This window comes from Mobula hypostoma, chromosome 3, assembly GCF_963921235.1.
Source record: "Mobula hypostoma chromosome 3, sMobHyp1.1, whole genome shotgun sequence".
Classification (NCBI taxonomy): Eukaryota; Metazoa; Chordata; class Chondrichthyes; order Myliobatiformes; family Myliobatidae; genus Mobula; species Mobula hypostoma.
Window position 1 is genome coordinate 117,179,358 of NC_086099.1, and position 24,820 is coordinate 117,204,177.

General features: G+C 43.2%; 1 protein-coding gene across 1 annotated transcript in view; it reads right to left on the reverse strand.

Annotated features, from left to right (window-relative positions):
- Positions 1–99: 99 nt before the first annotated feature.
- The window catches only part of LOC134344211 (apoptosis regulator BAX-like), a 27,942-nt gene continuing 3,221 nt past the window's right edge, over positions 100–24,820 (reverse strand). Inside the window, exons 2-4 of the mRNA XM_063043623.1 lie at positions 15,064–15,185; positions 4,260–4,484; positions 100–672 (exon numbers count right to left, since the gene is read on the reverse strand). Coding sequence (XP_062899693.1) covers positions 658–672; positions 4,260–4,484; positions 15,064–15,185 — 362 coding nt within the window. The 3' untranslated portion in view covers positions 100–657. The remainder of the gene's footprint in view (positions 673–4,259; positions 4,485–15,063; positions 15,186–24,820) is intronic.

Sequence of the window (24,820 nt, forward strand, 5' to 3'; positions counted from 1 at the left end):
TTTTATTAATTAGCTTGAGAAACTATGTGAATTTAATACCATCATTGATTTTGGTCATGGTGGCTAGTCCTTTGTGATATTCGAAAAGTTTGATTCAGATGCTGATTTTTTTTTAAATTGTGGAATTTTCCAATTATCTGATGTCCAAGCCTGGGAACTAACACTTAGTAACCTAAAAATATATTTTTAAAAACTGCAATTAAGAATTTGAAAACAAATTGAAAGCTCATCCTTTATATTAGTCAGTCAACTGGTTCAAACATTAGTTTGATCTGTTTCATAGGTCCATGTGAATAGAAGCTAAGACGAGTTAAGAATTTTCCTACCACCTGTAATTACAGTTTGTGAGACACCTTGATTTGTTTTTCACTCCAGCTCTTGCATACAGCATGAAAACATTGCTCTATATAAAGAAAGGAAGCCATCACTGTTGCAAAGTGGACAAAATAGTCTCAATCTTCATTGGTCTACCTACTCCCTATCAGTGTACAAGGATTGGCAATCATGTTACTCTGACATATTAGAAGGGGAAATGGCACTCAACGATTTAGAATGTACTGCAGCCCCCATGAAATTGTGTTTGGAATGTGTTTTTAAATGCACTAACTTCACCAATCTTGGCTCTTCTTCCAGCCTCCAAGAATGTGTGACTACAGGTCATAAGATCTTCTCCTAAAATGGAAACAAAAGAAAGGATGCTCATCAACATATATAGTTTAGATTCAGAAAGGGAGCCTGGAATCCCAAGGGATAAAAAAAAATGGGAGTGTTTCTTCTGCAATTTAGGTTTTCTGACCCTGCCCACTATTGAGGACATCGGTGACATCCATCGTCACCATCTGCCACATGCTCTCCTGGTTACTATCGTCAGATGAGGTACAAGAGCCTCAAGACCCATGCTCAACAATTTAGGAATAGTTTCTTCCCCTCTGCCATCAGATCTCTGAATGGTCCAGGAACCCATGAATGCTACCTTTTTTTTTTGCATTATTTGTTTTTGTAATTTTAGATTATGTCTGTGCACTGTTCTAGTACTGCAACACAGCAAATTTCTCATCATTACACATCATGTAAAAAATCTGATGAGGATTATGGGTAATGTAGTCAACAGTTTCAAAATACCAAAGAGAATTCAAAGGACTTGGCAAAATGGGACTTTTAGGGCATAGTTTCAAAATTAAAGGCCAGCCTTTCAGGAAACAGCTCCTTTGTAGATAGCCGTATCATTAATTCCACTTGGAATGTTTTCAGATAACATTCTGCACATGGCACAGTACTGAAACATAAAGTAGAAAATTATATCCTATGTGGTAATAGTGAAAGGAATCATTTCTTGTGTTCCTTTTCATGTGGTTGCAGCCATTTGCAATAGGATGTGTTATTCCCTTCATCTATCAAGTCAGGAAGCTACCTATCTAGAAAGTTATGAACAATGATCCCAGCAAGGGTAAAGAAATCACTGTCTTTAGTATTCCCACACCCACCATACACCAAGGATTCACCCGTGCTGTCCCCATCCTGCAACTATTTCTCATCCAAAAGCTTCCCCTACTGATTATGTCCAACTTTATCAGACAACAGATCTCAAATTCCACCATCTCCAAATGATCAAACTGCCAGACATCTGGAATTGAAGAATGCAAATTTTCCCTAGTATTGGAAACACTGAAAATACCGTCTTTTGTCTCTGTTCAGCCAACAACTCCATTCCACTTTCTGATAACAATGTATAAACTGAAATCATAGAATTTGCAATTGTGATATCATATTTGATCAGCTGTATTTTCAATCTCGTACTTTAAATAGGAACTTAGATTACATAAAAGTCTTACCTTTGCTCAGCTCACCTACTGCTGGACTCTCAGTACATGCCACTGTTGCGTCTATACTAATCCAGTAACCACCATTCTTGTGTTCACCAGCCTCCTAAAACACTGCTATCCAATCACGTTCTCTCTCACAGTAAATCCTCTTCAGAACATAACCCTTGTGCTTGCATAATTTCAATGTTAAAATTATACTCATTTTCAAATCTGCAGATCTCTGTTTTCCTTTTCAAATCGAGTCCAGTCTCTGACTCCAAGGTATGTGTCCTCAGATTCTGGTTTACATAGCACAAAATTTAATTGCTTGATCACCAGCAATTGTGCCTCAACTACCATGGACTAGGTCTAGAATTCAGTTTTAAACTAACCCCATTGCTTTTCATAATCCACATTTAACACACTATCCCACTCACTCCCTTCAGCTCTGCATCATTCCAAAATTAATTTCACTATTCTATGTTTCCGCAGTCTGCTATATTCACTAACTGCAACACAATGTCTAAGATTAATCCTATTGATTATACAACTACAGCACAAGAATCTTCACACAAACTGCCAAACATCTACAATTAATCTATAGTCAGAGTACCTCAGCATAAAAACAGTCCCTTTGGCCCATCTAGTAGTACAGAGCAAGTCTTCAAGGCCTGGCAACATAGATTTTCTCTACTCTTTCCATTTTATTGACATCTCCCTGTAGGTAGGTAAGCAGAACTGCACAGAATACTCGACATTAGGCCCCACCTACATCTTATCAACTTCAACATAACATCCCAGCTCCTGTACTCACTACTTTGATTCATCAAGGCCAATGTGCCGAAAGCACCCTATCTACCCGTGACACTATTTTAAGGAATTATAGATCTGTATTCTCAAATCCCTCTGTTCTACTACACTCCTTAGTGGCCTACCGTTCACTGCACAAGTCTTACCCTGGTTAGTCCTCCCAAAGTGCAACACCCCAGACTTGCATTAAGTTCCACCTGCCATTTTTCCACTTGGTCCAGATCCCACTGCAAGCTTTGATAGCCATCCTCTCTGTTCACCCTCCGTTTTGATACCATCCTCACATTTGTTGATCTGCTTAAACCCAATTGATTTTTACCTTGCCAAGTGCCTGAATATCAGCAATCTCAAGCCTACTGGAAATCCCAACTGACCCCGCTCGCTTTTTTGAATCTCGCACTCACAACAAGTCAACTTCTCTCGCGATCTCAAGCCACTAAATGTCACTACTGGTCCTGCTTGCTTTTCAAACCTCAGGCTCACAATCCACAAGCTCTCGTGATCTCAAACCTGCCAAATGACACAACTGGCTGCACTTCATTTTTCAAATCTCATACACACAACACAATACACAAGCCAATCTCTGCTCTTTCTATAGTATTCTTATCCAACTGATTAGGAATGAACAACTTTATTGCTCTTGTTCTAGCCCTTAAATACATATTTCTTGCTTTGGTATAGGTGCTGATTGCTTCCAAATATCTAAGAGTGAAAAGCCATTAGAAATTACTAAATGAATTTTGTCCCTCCTTCCTGTACAACACAGGTTTAATGTAGCATTTAAATGGCTGTAGCACCCTCCCCATACCAATTAGAACACTAACAGAACACAACCCTCATTAAGAGGAAGGTACATGTTACCTTGTTCTGTAACTAATGCAGGTGAGATTCCAATTCTGTCCACTGATAAGTTATAGTTATGTAGGGTGACATATCCCAAAGCACTTCACAATGATTTAAATTTTTTTTTCAAAACAATCAGTTGGCATCTAAACAATCTTGGCCACTTCTTACATCCTTGCTACAGATGTGTTTTATTGTCATACTGTAGCCTGTTTATGCACAAGATAATAGAAAACATATTTTAAGGATAATAGCCAAGTGATAAACATTAAGCAGGACACCAGAAGAACACTGCTTCCTATGGAACCTTGAATATCTACCAGGGGGATCTGGTTGAAAGGCATATTTAAGCAACTACAACAATGTTGGTAAGGTATTGCTCAGATCTTAAGCTCACTTCTGGAAAAGGACTTAACCCTTCAACAAAAGCTCATGGCAAAGTTGCATTGTAATATAAAGTAAAGAAGAAAAGGGTGAGGTACAGTATTGCTCTGGTGAATTAGCTTTCCTGAAAAGTAATCTGTAACAACAAGCTGCTGGAGTAACTCAGTGGGTCAAACAACATCTGCACATCTGCATCAGGACCAAAAATGCAGAGGGGAGATTTCCAGTATAATCGGAGAGTGAGACTGGGTGACTGGTGGATCGAGAGAGGCAGGCAGGTTGAGCCAGGTAGGGGAGGGGTACAGCTGGAGTAGATGACCGATAGAGAGAACAAACAAAGAACCGGGGGTTGGGGGGGAGAGGAGGCAGCTATCTTCTTGAATTTTCAATTGCTATTGTAATGTTAGGCATGATGCTTACCCATCCTCCTGAACTTTGAATCCATGGCAGCAGCTTTGTATTGATAAAGTTTGTCAACGCAACTTTGACTGTAGGAAGCAATTCAGGCACTTCCTTAGAAATGTTCATTCCCACAACGATAGCGATTCCAAGGAGATTTATCTCAGGACCCAACTGTTGAGCCTGTGCCTGCAGTTCAGGGGTGTTGCATAGCCCAGTCACCATCCCCGAAAACACTTCAGAAGCCTTGTAAAAATAATACAATTTTTAATGTAAAACAATTATTAAACAGAATTGCAACTCAGCACATGCCATTCTAGATATCCAATTTCTTTACCTTTCAGAAGCCATTCCATTTCTGAACAGTTGTCCTCATTTAGATAAGCACTGTATTTTACCGAGTGCATTTTGACACATCTTCAGTATTTATTTCTTTTCCCCGTTTGAAATTTTGTTTTCCTCATAAATAAACTATAACAGTCTTCTTGAGTAAGGAAGAATAGGAACAAGAGAGAGAGAAATTGAAAGAGAATGATGGAAATGGGACCTGAATTATGGAACTGCAGTAATTGGGTTCCTCCTCTATTGTCTGAACTGTAGATTAGAACATTCATGTAATGTTAAATCAACATTTTTTCACCAATATTGTGACAATAGCAATGCTCACCTTTCCAGATATACTGACTGAGCTGCTGAGTTTTTCCATCATTTTTATTTTAGATTTCCAACACAGAAACACAGAAAACCTACAGCACAATATAGCACTTCGGGCCACAAAGCTGTGCCGAACATGTCCCTTCCTGAGAAATTACCTGGTGTTACCCATAGCCCTCTATTTTTCTGAGCTTCATGTACTTGCCCAGGAGTCTTCTAAAAGACCCTATCGTATCCACCTCCAGCACTGTTGCCAGCAGCCCATTCCACTCTCTCACCACTCTGCGTAAAAAACTCACCCCTGACATCTCTGTACCTACTTCAAGCATCTTAAAACTGTGCCCTCTCGTGCTAGCCATTTCAGCCCTGGGAAAAAGCCTCTGACTATCCACACGATCAATGCCTCTCATCATCTTATACACCTCTAACAGGTCACCTCTCATCCTCCGTCACTACAAGGAAAAAAAGGCCGAGTTCACTCAACCTATTCTCATAAGACATGCTCCCCAATCCACGCAACATACTTGGAAGTCTCCTCTGCACCCTTCCTATGGTTTCCACATCCTTCCTATAGTGAGGCAACCAGAACTAAGCACAGTACTCCAAGTGGGGTCTGACCAGGGTCCTATATAGCTGCAACATTACCTTGCGGTTCCCAAACTCAATCCCACGACTGATGAAGGCCAATGCACCATATGCTTTCTTAACCACCGAGTCAACCTGCGCAGCAGCTTTGAGTGTCTTATGGACCCAGACCCCAAGATCACTCTGATCCTCCACAAGAGTGTGACCATCAATACTATACTCTGCCATCATATCTGACCGACCAAAATGAACCACCTCACACTGATCTGGGTTGAACTCCATCTGCCACTTCTCAGCCCAGTTTTGCTTCCTATCAACGTCCCGCTGTAACCTCTGACAGCCCTCCACACTATCCACAACACCCCCAATCTTTGTGTCATCAGCAAAATTTACTAACCCATCCTTCCTCTTCCTCATCCAGATCATTTATAAAAATCATGAAGAGAAGGGGTCTCGGAACAGATCCCTGAGGCACGCCACTGGTCACCGACCTCCATGCAGAATATGACCCATCTACAACCACTCTTTGCCTTCTCTGGGCAAGTCAGTTCTGGATCCACAAAGCAATGTCCCCTTGGATCCCATGCCTCCTTACTTTCTCAATAAGTCTTGCATGGGGTACCTTGTCAAATGCCTTGCTGAAACCATTTACACTACATCTATGGCTCTACCTTCAACAATATGTTTAATCACATCCTCAAAAACTTCAATCAGGCTCGTAACGCACAATCTGCCTTTGACAAAGCCATGCTGACTATTCCTAATCATATTATGCCTCTCCAAATGTTCATAAATCATGCCTCTCAGGATTTTCTCCATCAACTTACCAACCACTGCAGTAAGACTCACTGATCTATAATTTCCTGGGCTATCTCTACTCCCTTTCTTGAATAAGGGAACAATATCTGCAACCCTCCAATCGCCCGGAACCTCTCCCATCCCCATTGAGGATACAAAGATTATCACCAGAGGCTCAGCAATCTCCCTCTTCGCCTCACACAGTAGCCTGGGGTACACCTTGTCTGGTCCCGGTGACTTATCCAACTTGATGCTTTCCAAAAGCTCCAGCACATCCTCTTTCTTAATATCTACATGCCCAAGCTTTTCAATCCACTGTAAGTCATCCCTACAATCTCCAAGGTAGTTTTCCCTAGTGAATACTGAAGCAAAGTACTCATTAAGTACCTCTACTATCTCCTCTGGAAATACCTACAGTTTCTTTTTGGATTTTCATAATTTCTTTCCTCCTATGTGATTAGAACAGCAAACTTCTTTCACTCTCATTCCACTGAATGGAAAAAAGTGCTGAAACCATACAAGGAGCTTGCAAGCAAGTTCCATAAAGTTAGGCAAGTGCTGTAAATGACAGCATATCACTATATAGGCAGTAACAACCTACTTGTTATATCTCTTTGCACTTCACATCTCATCCAGAAACCATTACTCTACAGTTGGAGACTACCATCCATTGAAGTTATTCATAATATTTTAAAGACTAGTTATCTCAGTTACAAATCTAGAAGAGTGCTCGGGATGCAGAGGACACCATTATTACCTGGGGATGGGAGAAAAGACTGCCAAATTCAATTGGGACTGAGCTACATCAGCCAGAGACCACAAGATACAGGAGCAGAATTAGGACATTGGGCCCATCAAATCTGCTCCGCCGTTCCATTGTGGCTGATTTATCTCTTTGATGCCCCGATTAATCAAGAATCTATTAACCTCCGCTTTAAATACACGCAATGACTTGGTCTCCAAAGCTGCCTGTGGCAAAAAATTCCACAGATTCATTACACTGGCTGCAGAGATTTTTTTCTCATCTCTGTTCTAAATGGATCTCCTATTCTGAGACTGTGTCCTAGACTCCCCCATTATAGGAAACACTCTCTCCACATCCACTCTGTCCTGGCTTTTCAATATTCCATAGGTTTCAATGAGATCCCCCTCATTCTTCTAAAATACAGCAAGTACAGGCCCAGAGCCATCAAACACACACGTTAACCCTTTCATTCCCGAATCATTCTTGTGAACTTCCTCTGCATCTGGATGCTTTCCAGTGCAGCACTCCCAAGTGTGGTCTGAACAATCTCTTATAAAGCCTCAGCATTACATCATTGTTTTTTTCATTCTAGACCTCTCGAAATGAATGCGACCAATGCAGCTTCTTCATCACAGACCAAACCTACAAGTTAACCTTTAGGGGTGGATGAACTGAAAGTGCAGATTGTTATTAATGATTATGATATAGTTGGGATCACAGAGACATGGCTCCAGGGTGACCAGGGATGGGAGCTCAACGTTCAGGGATATTCAATATTCAGGAGGGATAGACACGAAGGAAGGGGAGGTGGGGTGGCGTTGCTGGTTAAAAAAGAGATTAACGCAATAGAAAGGAAGGACATAAGCCGGGAAGATGTGGAATCGATATGGGTAGAGCTGCGTAACACTAAGGGGCAGAAGACGCTGGTGGGAGTTGTGTACAGGCCACCTAACAGTAGTAGTGAGGTCGGAGATGGTATTAAACAGGAAATTAGAAATGTGTGCAATAAAGGAACAGCAGTTATAATGGGTGACTTCAATCTACATGTAGACTGGGTGAACCAAATTGGTAAAGGTGCTGAGGAAGAGGATTTCTTGGAATGTATGCGGGATGGTTTTTTGAACCAACATGTCGAGGAACCGACTAGAGAGCAGGCTATTCTGGACTGGGTTTTGAGCAATGAGAAAGGGTTAATTAGCGATCTTGTCGTGAGAGGCCCCTTGGGTAAGAGTGACCATAATATGGTGGAATTCTTCATTAACATGGAGAGTGACGTAGTTAATTCAGAAACAAAGGTTCTGAACTTAAAGAGGGGTAACTTTGAAGGTATGAGACGTGAATTAGCTAAGATAGACTGGCAAATGACACTTCAAGGATTGACGGTGGATATGCAATGGCAGGCATTTAAAGGTTGCATGGATGAACTACAACAATTGTTCATCCCAGTTTGGCAAAAGAATAAATCAAGGAAGGTAGTGCACCCGTGGCTGACAAGAGAAATTAGGGATAGTATCAATTCCAAAGAAGTAGCATACAAATTAGCCAGAGAAAGTGGCTCACCTGAGGACTGGGAGAAATTCAGAGTTCAGCAGAGGAGGACAAAGGGCTTAATTAGGAAGGGGAAAAAAGATTATGAGAGAAAACTGGCAGAGAACATAAAAACGGACTGTAAAAGCTTTTATAGATATGTAAAAAGGAAAAGACTGATAAAGACAAATGTAGGTCCCCTGCAAACAGAAACAGGTGAATTGATTATGGGGAGCAAGGACATGGCAGACCAATTGAATAATTACTTTGGTTCTGTCTTCACTAAGGAGGACATAAATAATCTTCCAGAAATAGTAAGGGACAGAGGGTCCAGTGAGATGGAGGAACTGAGCGAAATACATGTTAGTAGGGAAGTGGTGTTAGGTAAATTGAAGGGATTGAAGGCAGATAAATCCCCAGGGCCAGATGGTCTGCATCCCAGAGTGCTTAAGGAAGTGGCCCAAGAAATAGTGGATGCATTAGTGATAATTTTTCAAAACTCGTTAGATTCTGGACTAGTTCCTGAGGATTGGAGGGTGGCTAATGTAACCCCACTTTTTAAAAAAGGAGGGAGAGAGAAACCGGGGAATTATAGGCCGGTTAGCCTAACGTCGGTGGTGGGGAAACTGCTGGAGTCAGTTATCAAGGATGTGATAACAGCACATTTGGAAAGCGGTGAAATGATCGGACAAAGTCAGCATGGATTTGTGAAAGGAAAATCATGTCTGACGAATCTCATAGAATTTTTTGAGGATGTAACTAGTAGAGTGGATAGGGGAGAACCAGTGGATGTGGTATATTTGGATTTTCAAAAGGCTTTTGACAAGGTCCCACATAGGAGATTAGTGTGCAAACTTAAAGCACATGGTATTGGGGGTAAGGTATTGGTGTGGGTGGAGAATTGGTTAGCAGACAGGAAGCAAAGAGTGGGAATAAACGGGACCTTTTCAGAATGGCAGGCGGTGACTAGTGGGGTACCGCAAGGCTCAGTGCTGGGACCCCAGTTGTTTACAATATATATTAATGACTTGGATGAGGGAATTAAATGCAGCATCTCCAAGTTTGCGGATGACACGAAGCTGGGTGGCAGTGTTAGCAGTGAGGAGGATGCTAAGAGGATGCAGGGTGACTTGGATAGGTTGGGTGAGTGGGCAAACTCATGGCAGATGCAATTTAATGTGGATAAATGTGAAGTTATCCACTTTGGTGGCAAAAATAGGAAAACAGATTATTATCTGAATGGTGGCCGATTAGGAAAAGGGGAGGTGCAACGAGACCTGGGTGTCATTATACACCAGTCATTGAAAGTGGGCATGCAGGTACAGCAGGCGGTGAAAAAGGCGAACGGTATGCTGGCATTTATAGCGAGAGGATTCGAGTACAGGAGCAGGGAGGTACTACTGCAGTTGTACAAGGCCTTGGTGAGACCACACCTGGAGTATTGTGTGCAGTTTCGGTCCCCTAATCTGAGGAAAGGCATCTTTGCCATAGAGGGAGTACAAAGAAGATTCACCAGATTGATTCCTGGGATGGCAGGTCTTTCATATGAAGAAAGACTGGATGAACTGGGCTTGTACTCGTTGGAATTTAGAAGATTGAGGGGGGATCTGATTGAAACGTATAAGATCCTAAAGGGATTGGACAGGCTAGATGCGGGAAGATTGTTCCCGATGTTGGGGAGGTCTAGAACGAGGGGTCACAGTTTGAGGATAGAGGGGAAGCCTTTTAGGACCGAGGTTAGGAAAAACTTCTTCACACAGAGAGTGGTGAATCTGTGGAATTCTCTGCCACAGCAAACTGTTGAGGCCAGTTCATTAGCTATGTTTAAAAGGAAGTTAGATATGGCCCTTGTGGCTACAGGGGTCAGGGGGTATGGAGGGAAGGCTGGGTTCTGAGTTGGATGATCAGCCATGATCATAATAAATGGCGGTGCAGGCTCGAAGGGCCGAATGGCCTACTCCTGCACCTATTTTCTATGTTTCTATGTTTCTATGAATCTTGATCGAGTCTCAAGTCTCTTTGCATCACTGATTTTGCATTTTTCTCCCCATTTAGAAAATAGTCCATGCACTTCTCTACACTAGATTCCATCTGCCACTACTTTTTTCCTCTCAGTCTAAGTCTTTTTGCAGATGCCTAGTTCCTCAACACCATCTGCATCTATCTTCATATCATCCGGAAACTTGGCCATAAAGCCATTGATATATAGCATGAAAAGAAGCGGTCCCAACACCGACCCCTGTGGTACACCACTACTCACCAGTAGCCAACCAGAAAGATCCCTCTTTATTCACACAATTTGCCTCCTGCCAGTCAATCAATCCATCGAGCATCTTTCCTGTAATACCATGGGCTCTTATCTTGTTAAGAATCCTCATGTGCAGCACCTTATTAAAGGCCTTCTAAGAATCCAAGTATACAACACCTACTAATACTCCTTTGTCTATCCTACTTGTTATTGCCTCAAATAATCCCAACAGACTTTTCAAGCAAGATTTTCCCTTAAGGAAACCATGTTGAATTTGGCCTATTTTTCATGCGCCGCTAAGTAACCCTAACAATCATCCTTAATAATGGACTCCAACATCTTACCAACCACTGAAGTCAGGCTAATTGGTCTATAATTTCCTTTCTTTTGCCTCCCTTCCTTCTCTAAAAGCAGAGTGACATTTGAAATTTTTCTGTCCTCTGGAACCATTCCAGAAAGATTCTTGAAAGATCATTACTAATGCCACCACAATCTCTTCAGCTACCTCTCAGAATCCTGGAGTGTAGTCTATAATTTCCTTTCTTTTGCCTCCCTTCCTTCTTTAAAAGCAGAGTGACATTTGAAATTTTTCTGTCCTCTGGAACGATTCCAGAAAGATTCTTGAAAGATCATTACTAATGCCACCACAATCTCTTCAGCTACCTCTCAGAATCCTGGAGTGTAGTCCATCTGATCCAGGTGACTTACTTACCTTAAGACCGTTCAGCTTCCCACTTTCTCCTTAGTAACAGCATCTACACTCACTTCTGCCCCCGATACTCTCAAATTACTGGCATTCTGCTAGTCTCTTCCACAGTGAAGACTGACGCAAAATACTTAATAAATTAGTCCATCGTTTGTTTGTCCCAATAGCTACCTCTCCCACAGCCCCTTTCCAGTGATCTGATATCCATTCTCACCTCTCTTTTGCTCTATATATAGCTGAATAAACCTCTTTTATATTATTGGCTAGCCTACCTTAATGTTATCACATGCCATCTTGTAACAAACACCTCTTTTGCTTTTACCTTATCTTTGATTTTACCTTATCTTTGATTTCCCTTGTCAGCCATACTTGTGACATCCTCCCTTTAGAATACCACTTCATCTTTGGGATGTATCTATCCTGCACCTTCCAAATTGCTCCCAGAATCTCCAGCCACTGCTGATCTGCCATCATTCTTGATTGTGTCCCCTTCCAATCAACTTTAGCCAGCTACTCTCTCATGCCTCTGTAATTCATTTTACTTCACTACAATACTGATATATCTGAGTTTAACTTCTCCCTCTCAAACTGCAGAGTGAATTCTATCATTATTATCACTGTCTCCTAAAAGTTCCTTTACCTTAAGCTCCTCAAATCTAGTTCATTTCACAACACCAAATCCAGAATTGCCTTTTCCCTAGGGTGCTCAACCACAAGCTGCTCTAAAAACCCATCTTGTAGGCATTTTATCTTTTGGGATCCAGCAACAACCTGATTTTCCCAATCCACCTACATACTGAAATCCCCTATGAGTATCATAATATTACCCTTTTGACAAGCTTTCTCTATGCCCTGTTCTAATTTGTAGCTCACATACTAGCTACTGTTTGGAGGCCTGTATACAATTCCCATCAGGGTATTTTTACCCCTGCAGTTTCTTAACTACCCACAAGAATTTTATAAGTCACCTCTTTCTAAGGATTTGATGATTTTTTTTTATAACCAATAAAGCCACCCCACCCCCTATGCCTACCTGCCTGCCCTTTTGATACAATGTGTATCCTTGGATGTTAAGCTTCCAACTATGATCTTCTTTCAACCATGGCTCAGTGATGCCCACATCTTACCTACCAATCTCTATCCGTACTACAAGATCATCTACCTTACTCCGCATACTGCATACATTCAAATAACACCTCCAGTCCTGTTTTCACCCCCCTTTTTGATTTTGGGTCCATGTTTACACTTCAACTCACCCTACTGACATCAATTTGCCCATCCTTCCTCAGTCTCACTATACACTACATCTGGTTGTATACCAACTGCCCCATCCTCAGCCCTATCACTCTGGCCCATCCCACCGCCAAATTAGTTTATAACCCCGCCCCCAACAGTTCAAGCAAACCAGCCGAAGCAAAAATATTGTTTCTCCCTCAGGTTCAGGTATAATCCATTCTTTTTGCACAGATCATACCTTCTCCAGAAGAGATCCCAATGATCCCAAAATCTGAACCCCACCCCCCACACCAATTCTTCAGCCACACATTCATCTGTTAAGTCATCCCAATCTTTCTCTCACTGGCACATGGCACAGGCAGCAATCCAGAGATTACTAGCCTGGATGTCCTGCTTTTCAGCTTTCAACGTAACGCCCTGAATGCTCTCTTCAGGACCTCCTCCCTTTTCCAACCTATGTTACTGGTGCCAGTACCTACTATGAATTTCAGCTGCTCTGTCTTGCTCTTTAGAATGCTATGGACTCAACTCTTGACCCTGGTACCCAGGAGGCAACATTTCATCTGGGAGTCTCTTTCACGTCTACAGAATCTTCTGACTACTCCTCTAACTATAGAACCCCTATCACTACTACACACGTCTTCTTCCCCCTCACGTTTTGAACCAGAGCCAGACTCAGTGCGAGAGACCTGACTGCTTTGGCTTTCTTCTGCTATGTCATCCCTCCCAAAAGTGTCCGAAGCAGTATACCCATTGTTGAGGGTAATGGCCACAGGGCTACTCTGCCTTGGCTGCCTATTCCATTTCCTCCTCTTGACAGTCACCCAGTTGCCTGTGTAATCTGTATGTAACTGTGTACCTTGGGTGTAACTACCTCTCTGTATGTCCCCTCTATTAACCCCTCAGCACCTTGAACAGTCTGGAGTTCATCCAGTTCCAATTCCTTGACATTGCCTGTTAGAAGCTGCAGCTGGATGGCTAGGATACTAGATGGCTAGAGCTAAATGAGAAGGAAAGGGGAATACATGTTTAAAAATGGGGTGATAATGACAGCGAGTGCCTGTATGAGGCATAGAGAGAGAAAATACACCTCAAGGAGAACTGGGAATGAATGTAGTGTGTACTGCCAACAAAGAAGAGGTATAGATTCTCTGCAAGGGAAGTGTTGTAGGGCGAGTTTTGTTTAAGGAACATGGTCGAAAAAATAGATATGACTGGAGGATTGGTGGGCTTTTCATTTACCTCAGAGATCTAGGCATCAAGAGACCACTATTAATTGCCCCATCTAATTCTCCTTGAGGAAGTGCAAGTGAGTTTTTTTCCTCAGTGCCACTGAACAGAGAGTTCAAGGATTAAGCCCCGGTAATGTAGAAGGACCAGGGATTCATTTCTAAATCAGGTTTGTGACAAACTTAAGTGGAGCTGCAGATAATGTTCAAATGCAACTGCTTGACGATGTATCAACATCTCCATTCCTGACTCCGTGATGGAATAAAGGTAACTGATGAAGCAGTTAAAGTTGCCTATGCCCAGGACACTGTCCTGCATCACACACAGCAGGGCAGGCAGCATCTATGGAAAAGAGCAAACAGATGACATTCTGGGCTGAGCCCCTATGAAGGGTCTAGGCTCAAAATGACGACTGTCACTCTTTTCCACAGATGCTCCGACCTGTTGAGTTCCTCCTGCACTTTGTGTGTATGTTGCTCTGGATTTCCAGCGTCTGCAGATTTTCTCGTATTTCTGTTCTTTGTTTGCATATAGGGTTTTCGATCTAAAACATCAAACACTACCTGAGTGCCTTCGACAATTCTGTTTACTTCTGTAATCTCTGAAATTTGGAAGAACAAGGATATCTCATAGAAATTTGCTAATTTCTTAAGGTTCTACAGGCTACCTTTACGAATGATGTCTTTCTGAAGATTCAAATTTCACTTATTAAATCTATTGATTACAGATCAGTAACATAGTTAAAGGAATGGTAAATTTGCTTTGTGTAGCACATTCTTGACTGTACCACCACTGGCTTCAACATCAAAACATTCCTTTTAGATCATCTCCCTCCAATGAGCTGTTAACTCATAAGTAGTGACAGCGATTGAGAATTGACAAACTCTTGACCATTTTCCCCCCAGTTCACCTGTACTATAGAAAACAGGATAATTATCACATTGTTAATGCTGGTGAATGATTGCCACATAAACCTATCAGCTGGCAAGTGATGTGTTGTCTAAACTAAGGTGTTGGCTGCTTAGTTTGAATTATGCAACACATTAAATTTTCTGCATATTCTAAGGTTCTGTATGCTACTTTAATATCTACATACCTGATCCTTTGCCAGCTCACGCAACTTGGGTTGAAGATTTTTCACATGTGGCTGAATTATTTGATTGTATTCATCTCCAAGCCTCCGCAGACACTGAGCTACCTTGAGAACCTCTTCATCCCCTGCAACACACAAAAAAAACAGAAATGAACAAGAGAAATGAATACATCCTCTCCTCATCAAGAAGGGGATTGATTTCAATGTGTTGTGTCAGGAACCAACTTATCACGGCAGTCAATTACTCCAGAATAAGGTAGTATTGCGTATTAAACACAAGAGATTCTGTAAATGCTGGAAATCCAAAGCAACAAAGAAAAACACTAGAGGAACTCATTAGGTCAGGCAGCATCTATGAAGGCGAATAAAAAGTCGACATTTCAAGCCAAGACCCTTCATCATGACTGGAAAAGAAGGGGGCTAGAATCCAAATTGGGGGGGGAGGGGGGAGAAGGGGAAGAAGTATGAGCTAGAAGGTGATAGGTGATGCCAGATGAGGGGCAAGGTAGCTGGGTGTGGTTGGGGTATGAAGTGAGAAGCTGGGAGGTGATAGGTGGAAAAGGTAAAGGCTGAAGAAGGAATCTGACAGGAGAGGTTAGTGGACCATAGGAGAAGGGGAAGTGGGGGGGGGGGGGCACCAGGAGGAGGTGATGGGCAGGTAAGAAGGGAAGAGATAAGACTGGTGCCGGAATGGGGAATGGAAAAGAGAGAAGGGGAGTGGGTGAGAAATTACTGGAAGTTAGAGAAATCAATGTTCATGCCATCACGTTGGAGGCTACCCAGATGAAATGAGATGCTTCTGCTTCAGCTGAGTGTAGCCTCATCGTGACAACAGAGGTGGCCATGAACCGAACGGGAATGGAAAGCAGAATTAAAATGGGTGGTCAGACACATGGGAAATCCTTCCTGTTGTGGCAGATCTGGTCTTTATATGATTGCAGACCCATGAATACTTTAGCCTTGCCTTTATCAGTCTTTATAAAATTGATAACAATACAGCAGTTTACTTGGACTTCCAGAAGGCTTTTGACAAGGTATCCCACAAGAGGTTAATAATCAAATTACAGGAGGTAGAGATTCAGGGTAAGGTGTGCAAATGGGTGCTGAATTGACTTAAAAACAAAAAAAACAAATTATGGTGAGAGCATCATTTTCACACCTGGATGATGTTAAAAGTGGGGTTCTGCAGGGATTAGTTTTGGGGCCGGTGCTTTTTTTTTAAATTTGGATAAGCACATAACAAATAAACAAATAAAGTTTGCAATGACACAAAATTAGAGGAATGGGCGGACAACATTCAGGCAGCAGAATCAATACAGTTAGATCTAAACAAAATCAGGATGTGGGCAGATGAAATTTAATCTAAGTAAATGTAAAGTATTACATATTGGAAGTAGAAACATTAAATATAAATATACAATGGGGGGGGGGCTTTGAGTTAGAAAGAAGGATTTGGAAGTCCTGATAGACTCATCACCATCAACGTTTAGACAATGCACAGAAGCAATCAGGAAGGCTAACAGAATATTGGACTACATAATGCACTCAGTGGAGGTCAAGTCTAGAAACTATCTCCTTAAGCTGTATAATGTGTTTGTGAGGCCACACCTTGAGTAGTTTGTACAATTTTGGTCTCCGTATTGTGAGGGACGTGAAGGCACTGGAGAGTGTTCAGAGAAGGGCGACTGGACTCTTCCCAGGTCTGCAGGGTATGTGTTATAAAGAAAGAATGAAATCTTTTTAGCCCAAGTAGACATAGAATGAGAGGAGACAAGACAGAAGTGTTCAAAATCATTGAGGGTGAAAGTAAGGTGGATGCCAGCTGCTAGTTCAACATTAATCCATCATCAAGGACACAGGGCCATAGGTGGAGACTGGTTAAACGGAGATTTCAGACTAACATCAGGAAGCATTCCACTACCGGGCGAGTTGTGGACACATGGTACAACTATCTAGTTGTGTAGTTGAGGGTAGTAACTTAGAGACTTTCAAATCTAAAGCAGAATGGGTGGGATCCTTCATGATGTTAATGGCCCTTTCTCGACACCTTTCAGTATAAACGTCCCTGATGACGGGTGGGCTGATGTCAGTGATGCGTTAGCATAGAGCCTTCCTGTTTGCCGCAGTACAATTTCCATATCATGCAGTGATGCACGGTATGGAAACTACAACACTTCTGTAGAATGACATGAGTAAAGATGTACATAGTCCAGCTCTTTTTAGCCTGCTGAGAAAGTAGAGGAGCTGGTGACCTTTCCTGACTGTGTAGGATGTGTTCTGGGACCACGAGAGGTTGCACAAGATGTGCGCTCTTTGGAATCTGAAACTGCTCGCAGTTATCACTGTTGTAGAGAAGGATGTGAGTGGTGAGAGTTCTCCTGAAGTTGGTCATTAACTCCTTTGTCTTGTTGACATTGAGGAAGAGATTATTTGTCTGGTATCAGATCTCAAACTCTTCCACCTCATCTCTGTAGGCCATCTCATCATTGTCAGTGATGAGCTGCATAGTCATGGCTGAGCAGAGTGTACACCAATGGGCTACACAACCGAATAAAAGATAACAAATATTTTGCCTTTAAGAACCACAGCAAAGAAAAACCCTGGGAACTGTTGGCCAATAGTTAGGTAAGTTAGAATTTTGATGAATAAATTGCAACTGGGTAGTCAGCATGGATTTGTGCATGATAGATCATGTCTTACAAACTTGATTCTGTTTGATGAAGTGAGCACAAAATTTAGGGCTGGCAGGACAATAGATTTGATTTATGAGATTTAACAAGGCCTTTGGTAAGGTTCCATATGTTAAGCTGCTGTTGGTTAGAAGATATAAAACTCAGGGAGAGTTGCTTAATGGATACACAATGGCTTGTCAGCAAAAAACAGAGGTGATAGTGTTTCTCAAACTGAAGGACCGTGATTAGCGCATATCTTGCATCAGTGTTGGACCCATTGTTACTTGTCATCTATATCAAAGATGTCGATGAGAATATACAAGTCACGAATAGAAAGTTTGCAGATGATGGAAGTATAGGTGGAATAATTAAGGCGGAGAGGTGGAGAAACATCTCTGCCAAAGGAGGTCAAGATGTTCCTCCCCTCCGCTAGCCTGCAGATCACCCTTGGGAAAGGTGTAGGCACTTGCTTAGCCCCCCGATCAGGTTCATATGAAGCAAGTGGTGGATAGTCATATGAGTAGCTGGTACATAACACAATTCCTGGTTATGTGACCACTGATACCAGGCAAACAATCTCTGAAGACTATGATTATGGCTGGTGGCCACCATCTTGTAAAAACATTACCCAGAAGAAGGCAATGGCAAACCACTTCTGTAGAAATATTTACCAAGAACAGTCAAGGTTATCTACATCATACAACATGGGGCATAATGATGATGATAACAGACAATGAAGATTATCAAACCTACAGGAGGATCTTGAGCAACACACACAGAAGTTCCTGGTGAACACAGCAGGCCAGGCAGCAGCTCTAGGAAGAGGTACAGTCGACATTTCGGGCCGAGACCCTTCATCAGGACTAACTGAAAGAAGAGCTAGTAAGAGATTTGAAAGTGGGAGGGGGAGGGGGAGATCCAAAATGATAAGAGAAGAAAGGAGGGGGAGGGATGGAGCCGAGAGCTGGACAGGTGATTGGCAAAAGGGATATGAGAGGATCACGGAACAGGAGGCCCAGGGAGAAAGACGGGGGGGGGGGACCCAGAGGATGGGGGCAAGGGGTATAGTCAGAGGGAGAAAAAGGAGACAGAGAAAAAAAGAATCTGTATATAAATAAATAAATAATGGATGGGGGTACAAGGGGGCATCAGCGGAAGTTAGAGAAGTCAATGTTCATGCCATCAGGTTGGAGGCTACCCAGATGGAATATAAGGTGTTGTTCCTCCAACCTGAGTGTGGCTTCATCTTTACAGTAGAGGAGGCCATGGATAGACATATCAGAATGGGAATGGGACGTGGAATTAAAATGTGTGGCCACTGGAAGATCCTGCTTTCTCTGGCGGACAGAGCGTAGGTGTTCAGCGAAACAATCACCCAGTCTGCATCGGGTCTTGCCAATATATAGAAAGCCACACCGGGAGCACCGGATGCAGTATATCACCCCAGCCGACTCACAAGTGAAGTGTCGCCTCACCTGGAAGGACTGTCTGGGGCCCTGAATGGTGGTAAGGGAGCAAGTGTAAGGGCATGTGTAGCACTTGTTCCGCTTACAAGGATAAGTGCCAGGAGGGAGATCAGTGGGGAGGGATGGGGGGTTGGGGACAAATGGACAAGGGAGTCGCATAGGGAGCAATCCCTGCGGAAGGGGGGGGGGAGGGAAAGATGTGCTTAGTGCTGGAGGTGGCGGAAGTTACGGAGAATTATATGTTGGACCCGGAAGCTGGTGGGGTGGTTAGTGAGGACAAGTGAACCCTATTCCTATTCCTAGTGGGGTGGCGGGAGGATGGAGTGACAGCAGATGTACGTGAAATGGGGGAGATGTGTTTGAGAGCAGAGTTGATGATGGAGGAAGGGAAGCCCCTTTCTTTAAAAAAGGACATCTCCTTCGTCCTGGAATGAAAAGCCTCATCCTGAGAGCAGATGCGGCGGAGATGGAGGAATTGTGAGAAGGGGATCGCATTTTTGCAAGAGATAGGGTGAGAAGAGGAATAGTCCAGATAGCTGTGAGAGTCAGTAGGCTTATTGTAGACATCAGTGGATAAGCTGTCTCCAGAGATAGAGACAGAAAGATCTAGAAAGGGGAGGGAGGTGTCGGAAATGGACCAGGTAAACTTGAGGGCAGGGTGAAAGTTGGAGGCAAAGTTAATGAAGTCAACGAGCTCAGCATGCGTGCAGGAAGCAGCACAAATGCAGTTGTCCATGTAGCAAAGGAAAAGTGGGGGACAGATACCAGAATAGGATTGGAACATAGATTGTTCCACAAAGCCAACAAAAAGGCAGGCATAGGTAGGACCCATACGGGTGCCCATAGCTACACCTTTAGTTTGGAGGAAGTGGGAGGAGCCAAAGGAGAAATTATTAAGAGTAAGGACTAATTCCGCTAGATGGAGCAGAGTGGTGGTAGAGGGGAAATGATTAGGTCTGGAATCCAAAAAGCAGAGAGCTTTGAGACCTTCCTGATGGGGGATGGAAGTATATAGGGACTGGACATCCATGGTGAAAATAAAATCATTGAAAAGTTTCAGAGCGTGAGAAATGTCACGAACATAGGTAGGAAGGGATTGAACAAGGGGGGATAAAACAGAGGTATGCAGAAATAAGTTCAGTGGGGCAGGAGCAAGCTGAGACAATGGGTCTACCTGGACAGGCAGGTTTGTGGATCTTGGGTAGGAGATAGAAATGGGAAGTGCAGGGTGTGGGATCTTGCTCTTGATCAGCTGAGTAAGTGGACCAAGGAATGGTAAATAGAGTCTTCTGGTAAGATGATGATATGCTCTGCCTCAGTGGCCTGTCCGGGTCCAACCAAAGGGGGATGCTTTGTCTTGCATGTCTTTCTTTTTTTTCCCCCACAATCACAAAAGACTCTGCTAGATACTAAGAACATCAAGTACTGCAGGACTTTCCCATCACCGAGCTGCTTGATACAAGGATGGAGCTGGACTTGGGTATCATTGCTGTGTTGTCATCTGGACTTCTCGTGTACCTTTGGATGGTGCATGGTGCAAGTGACTGTCTTGGACATTTTTATTGTGATCGCAAGACCCTGTTTTACATTAGTAATAGAATACAAGTCCAGTTCAGTGGTTCATTCATGAGACTGACGGCAGGGGGGAGCTGCATTCCCTTGTTTGTAGCAAAGACAAGGCCCACGCTGTCGAGTCACCTGTTGTAGCCAACCAGGAGAGGTGGCACAGAGGCAGTGTGGTAAAGCCTCGGTGGGCTACACTGGGTTGTGAGCTGGCCCCTCCCATCTCTGCTAAGCATCATCCCCCACCCACCGGTGTTCGCTCAGTGGACAGACAGGCTAATCCAGGCCAATTTAACATGAATTCTACAGTCGAACCATTCAGAGACTTAGACTATATATGTTTTCCTTGGTTCTGTATGTTTTGTTCGAGTGAGGGTGAGGGTGAGGGTGAGGGTGAGGGTGAGGGTGAGGGTGAGGGAGAGGGTGAGGGAGAGGGAGAGGGTGAGGGTGAGGGAGAGGGAGAGGGAGAGGGAGAGGGAGAGGGAGAGGGAGAGGGAGAGGGAGAGGGAGAGGGAGAGGGAGAGGGAGAGGGAGAGGGAGAGGGAGAGGGAGAGGGAGAGTTCGAGTGAGGGTGAGGGTGAGGGTGAGGGTGAGGGTGAGGGTGAGGGAGAGGGAGAGGGAGAGGGAGAGGGAGAGGGAGAGGGAGAGGGAGAGGGAGAGGGTGAGGGAGAGGGAGAGGGTGAGGGAGAGGGAGAGGGAGAGGGTGAGGGAGAGGGAGAGGGAGAGGGAGAGGGAGAGGGAGAGGGAGAGGGAGAGGGAGAGGGTGAGGGAGAGGGAGAGGGAGAGGGTGAGGGAGAGGGATGGGCTCCGCCAGGTTTCAGATGCCCAAGACACACCGTACGAATAGCACACCAAATGAGCTTGTCATGATGGCGTCCCAGCGACTCCACCAGGAGTTAAGGGCGCAGACGGACACACACACGGACACACACACACACCCCACCATATATACTCCGGGCAGTCTGCTACATGCTTTGCAGCTTGGCCCTGGAGGGCGCTGTTTCATGTGGCTGTATTCATGTTGAACTTGAACTTAATTCTGATAAGTACAAGATGCTGCATTTTGAAAGGTTAAACCTAGGCAAGATTTTCACAGTGAATGGCAAGGCCCTAGGAGTGCTGTACAACAGAATGAGTAAGAAGAATGTTTATAGTTCACTGAAAGTGGAGTCACAGATAGAGAAAAAACACAGATACTGCCCGACTTGCTGAGTTCCTAAAGTGTTTTGTGCGCGTTGTTACAGATTGCAGCTTTTGGGATGGTGGCCGTCAGAAGCTTGAGCATTAAGTATAAGATTTGGGAAGCCATGGTGCAGTGTACGAGATGCTGGCAAGACTGACTGGGAGTACCGTGTTCTGTCTTGGCTGCCTTGCTATAGAAAAGATGTTATTAAGCTGGAAAGAGTGCTGAAAAGGTTTACTCCAGCAGGACTTATGAACAGTCGACTTTATTCCTTGGAGTACAGGAGATCCTACAAAGTTGTACAAAATCATGAGGGGCATAGATAGAATGAAAGCACTCGCTCCTCCCTCCAAGGCTGGGGAATTAAGAACTAGAGGGCGTAGGGTTAAGGTGAGAGAGGAAAGATTTAAGAGAAATTTGTGGTGTACCTTTTTATTTACAAAAAGAGCGGCAGCTACGTGGTATCAGCTGCCAGAGGAAGTGGCTGAGGTAGCTACAATGACTTGTGAAAGACACTTGCACAACTACATGGAATGGAAAAGGTTAGAAGCTTACGGGCCAAACCACTGGGGTTAGCATGGATGTGGCTGCTCGCTTCCATGGGCCAGCTGGGCTGCAGGCGCAGATCTGTGTGTCTACTGTAAACATCCACATCACATCTATGCAAATAAAAACAGCACAGTCTCTCCCAGGTCCATTGTATAAAGGAAGGAAGGAGTTGCTTAGAAAAGTGCAACGTTCAGTAATTATATTTTCCATTTTGTAGACCAACTCAAACTTGAGGTAGCATTTGAAGATCTTTAAGATCTGAAGTGCATTGCTTCAACATAGAGTATAACAAACTTCTTCTTGAAAGCAGGAATGGCTGCACAAATCAAAACTTGCCTGTTCTCAAGAAATAGTGACACCACAATCTACTGCATCCTAGTCAGGAACTTGCGCAGTTATTCCTAGCCACATATACAGGGTACAATAAGGACACAAGAAACGCAGCGGCCATTTGGTCCCCTTGAGCCTGCTGCACTATTTGACACACTTTATCTCATTTTCACATACTTGCCTGGTTCCTATAATTCGCCAATTTCCCCAAAAACGAGATGTCCATCAATCTTGGTCTTCAATGTTCTGGGTAGAAAATTGAGGATTCACAGCTTTTTAACAGAAGTGCTTCTTCATTTCAATTTTAAAGAGGGTGCACCTTATCCTGAGACCTCAATTCCAAATTCTCCAGGAAGCAAGTATCCTCTCAATATTAACCTTTCAAGATGGGCAGTATCTTAAAGAAAAGCTGGAAATTCTGGAAATACAATCGTCCCTCGGCATCCGCGGGGGATTGGTTCCAGGGCACCCGCGGATACCAAAATCCGCGGATGCTCAAGTCCCTTATATAAAATGGCATAGTATTTGCATATAATCTATGCATATCCTCACGTATACTTTCAGTCATCTCTAGATTACTTATAATACCTAATACAATGTAAATAGTTGTTATACTGTACTGTTTTGGGAATAATGACAAGAAAAAAAGTCTGTACGTGTTCAGTACAGACGCATCCATTGTAGCTCTTCTGGGAACGCTGATGCTGCCTCGTCATCAGCCGATGCCAATTCTCCTGTGATCTTTAGGTTCTTGAGGCTGTAGCACTTTACATAGCTAGCCAGCCATCCCTTACTAGCCTTAAACTCCTTCCTCTCGCTCACAAGTAGCGAGGCGAACAACACTCAAACAATGAGTGCTGGAGAGAGACTGAGGATCTGTGAAATGGTGGGAGGCTACAGCAAGGTATGCCTACACATCACTTCATTCGCGTGGATTCAGCGTAGTGCTCAGCGCGCGGCAAATTCAAGTTTTGCTTTTTGGAACTTCCTGGAATTTTTTGTCGATATTTTCGATCCGCAGTTGGTTGAATCCGTGGATGCGGAGGACCATCTGTAGTTAGATCATGAAGCAATTGTAAACAGAGAGAAGCAGTTCCAGCATTTTCTGTTTTATTTCAGATCTGCATCATCTGCTATTCGTTTCGCTTTATCTTCAGGATCTTACATGTTCAGCAATATCATTTATTATTTTTCTGAACTCCTGCAGAGTGCAAGCTCAAGGTAACCTTGATCTCATGAAAAATCTCGAAGACCATCATATTCTTCCTTAAATACAGAGGCCAACAATATCACCAAATTCTTGTGGAGCTGTGCCAAAAGGTACCTATTGATAAGCATTCCATTCCTCTTGCAAAAAAGGCCAATATGCCAGTCTTTTAATAAATACCTGAATTTTAATTTTAATGCTTGTGCGACCAAGATCTCCGCTAACATCAGCTGTTAATAGGCTTACAATGTGCGCCCTCGATTTCCTATTTTTTGATTTGTATTCATTGTGTATAAACAACATTTCGCACCCCTGTAAATTCCTCACTTTTAGTTCGGATTCAGCTTCAGCTATTTTTTTGTGCATACTTATGGGAATTCCTTCAACTGTCTTTTATTTCTTCCTCAGCTATCACATTTTTAGCCTAGTTTCTCATTACATCTGCTCCTTTTAAGTTTTTTCCCCCAATACTTTGCTGGTTTCTAAAGTTTTTCTAATCTTTAAGCATGCCATTGTTATTCACAAAATAATTCAGCCTTTTCTTTCTTTCTAACACTACTCTTAACGCCTTTAGTTAGGCACTTCTTTCTTGTTAATATTTATGAAATATTAAACATTGCTGTTGGTCATCTACTGTCACACACTTTAATTTAAAGTCCCTGCCCACCTTAGTCAACACTCAATATGACAAAACTTTTATCGTCAACTCTCTGTAGTCTAAAAGTGGTTCATCTTATTTCTGGCCCACTCATATCGCATGAAAGTTAATCCTGTCCTCAGTACAGATTAG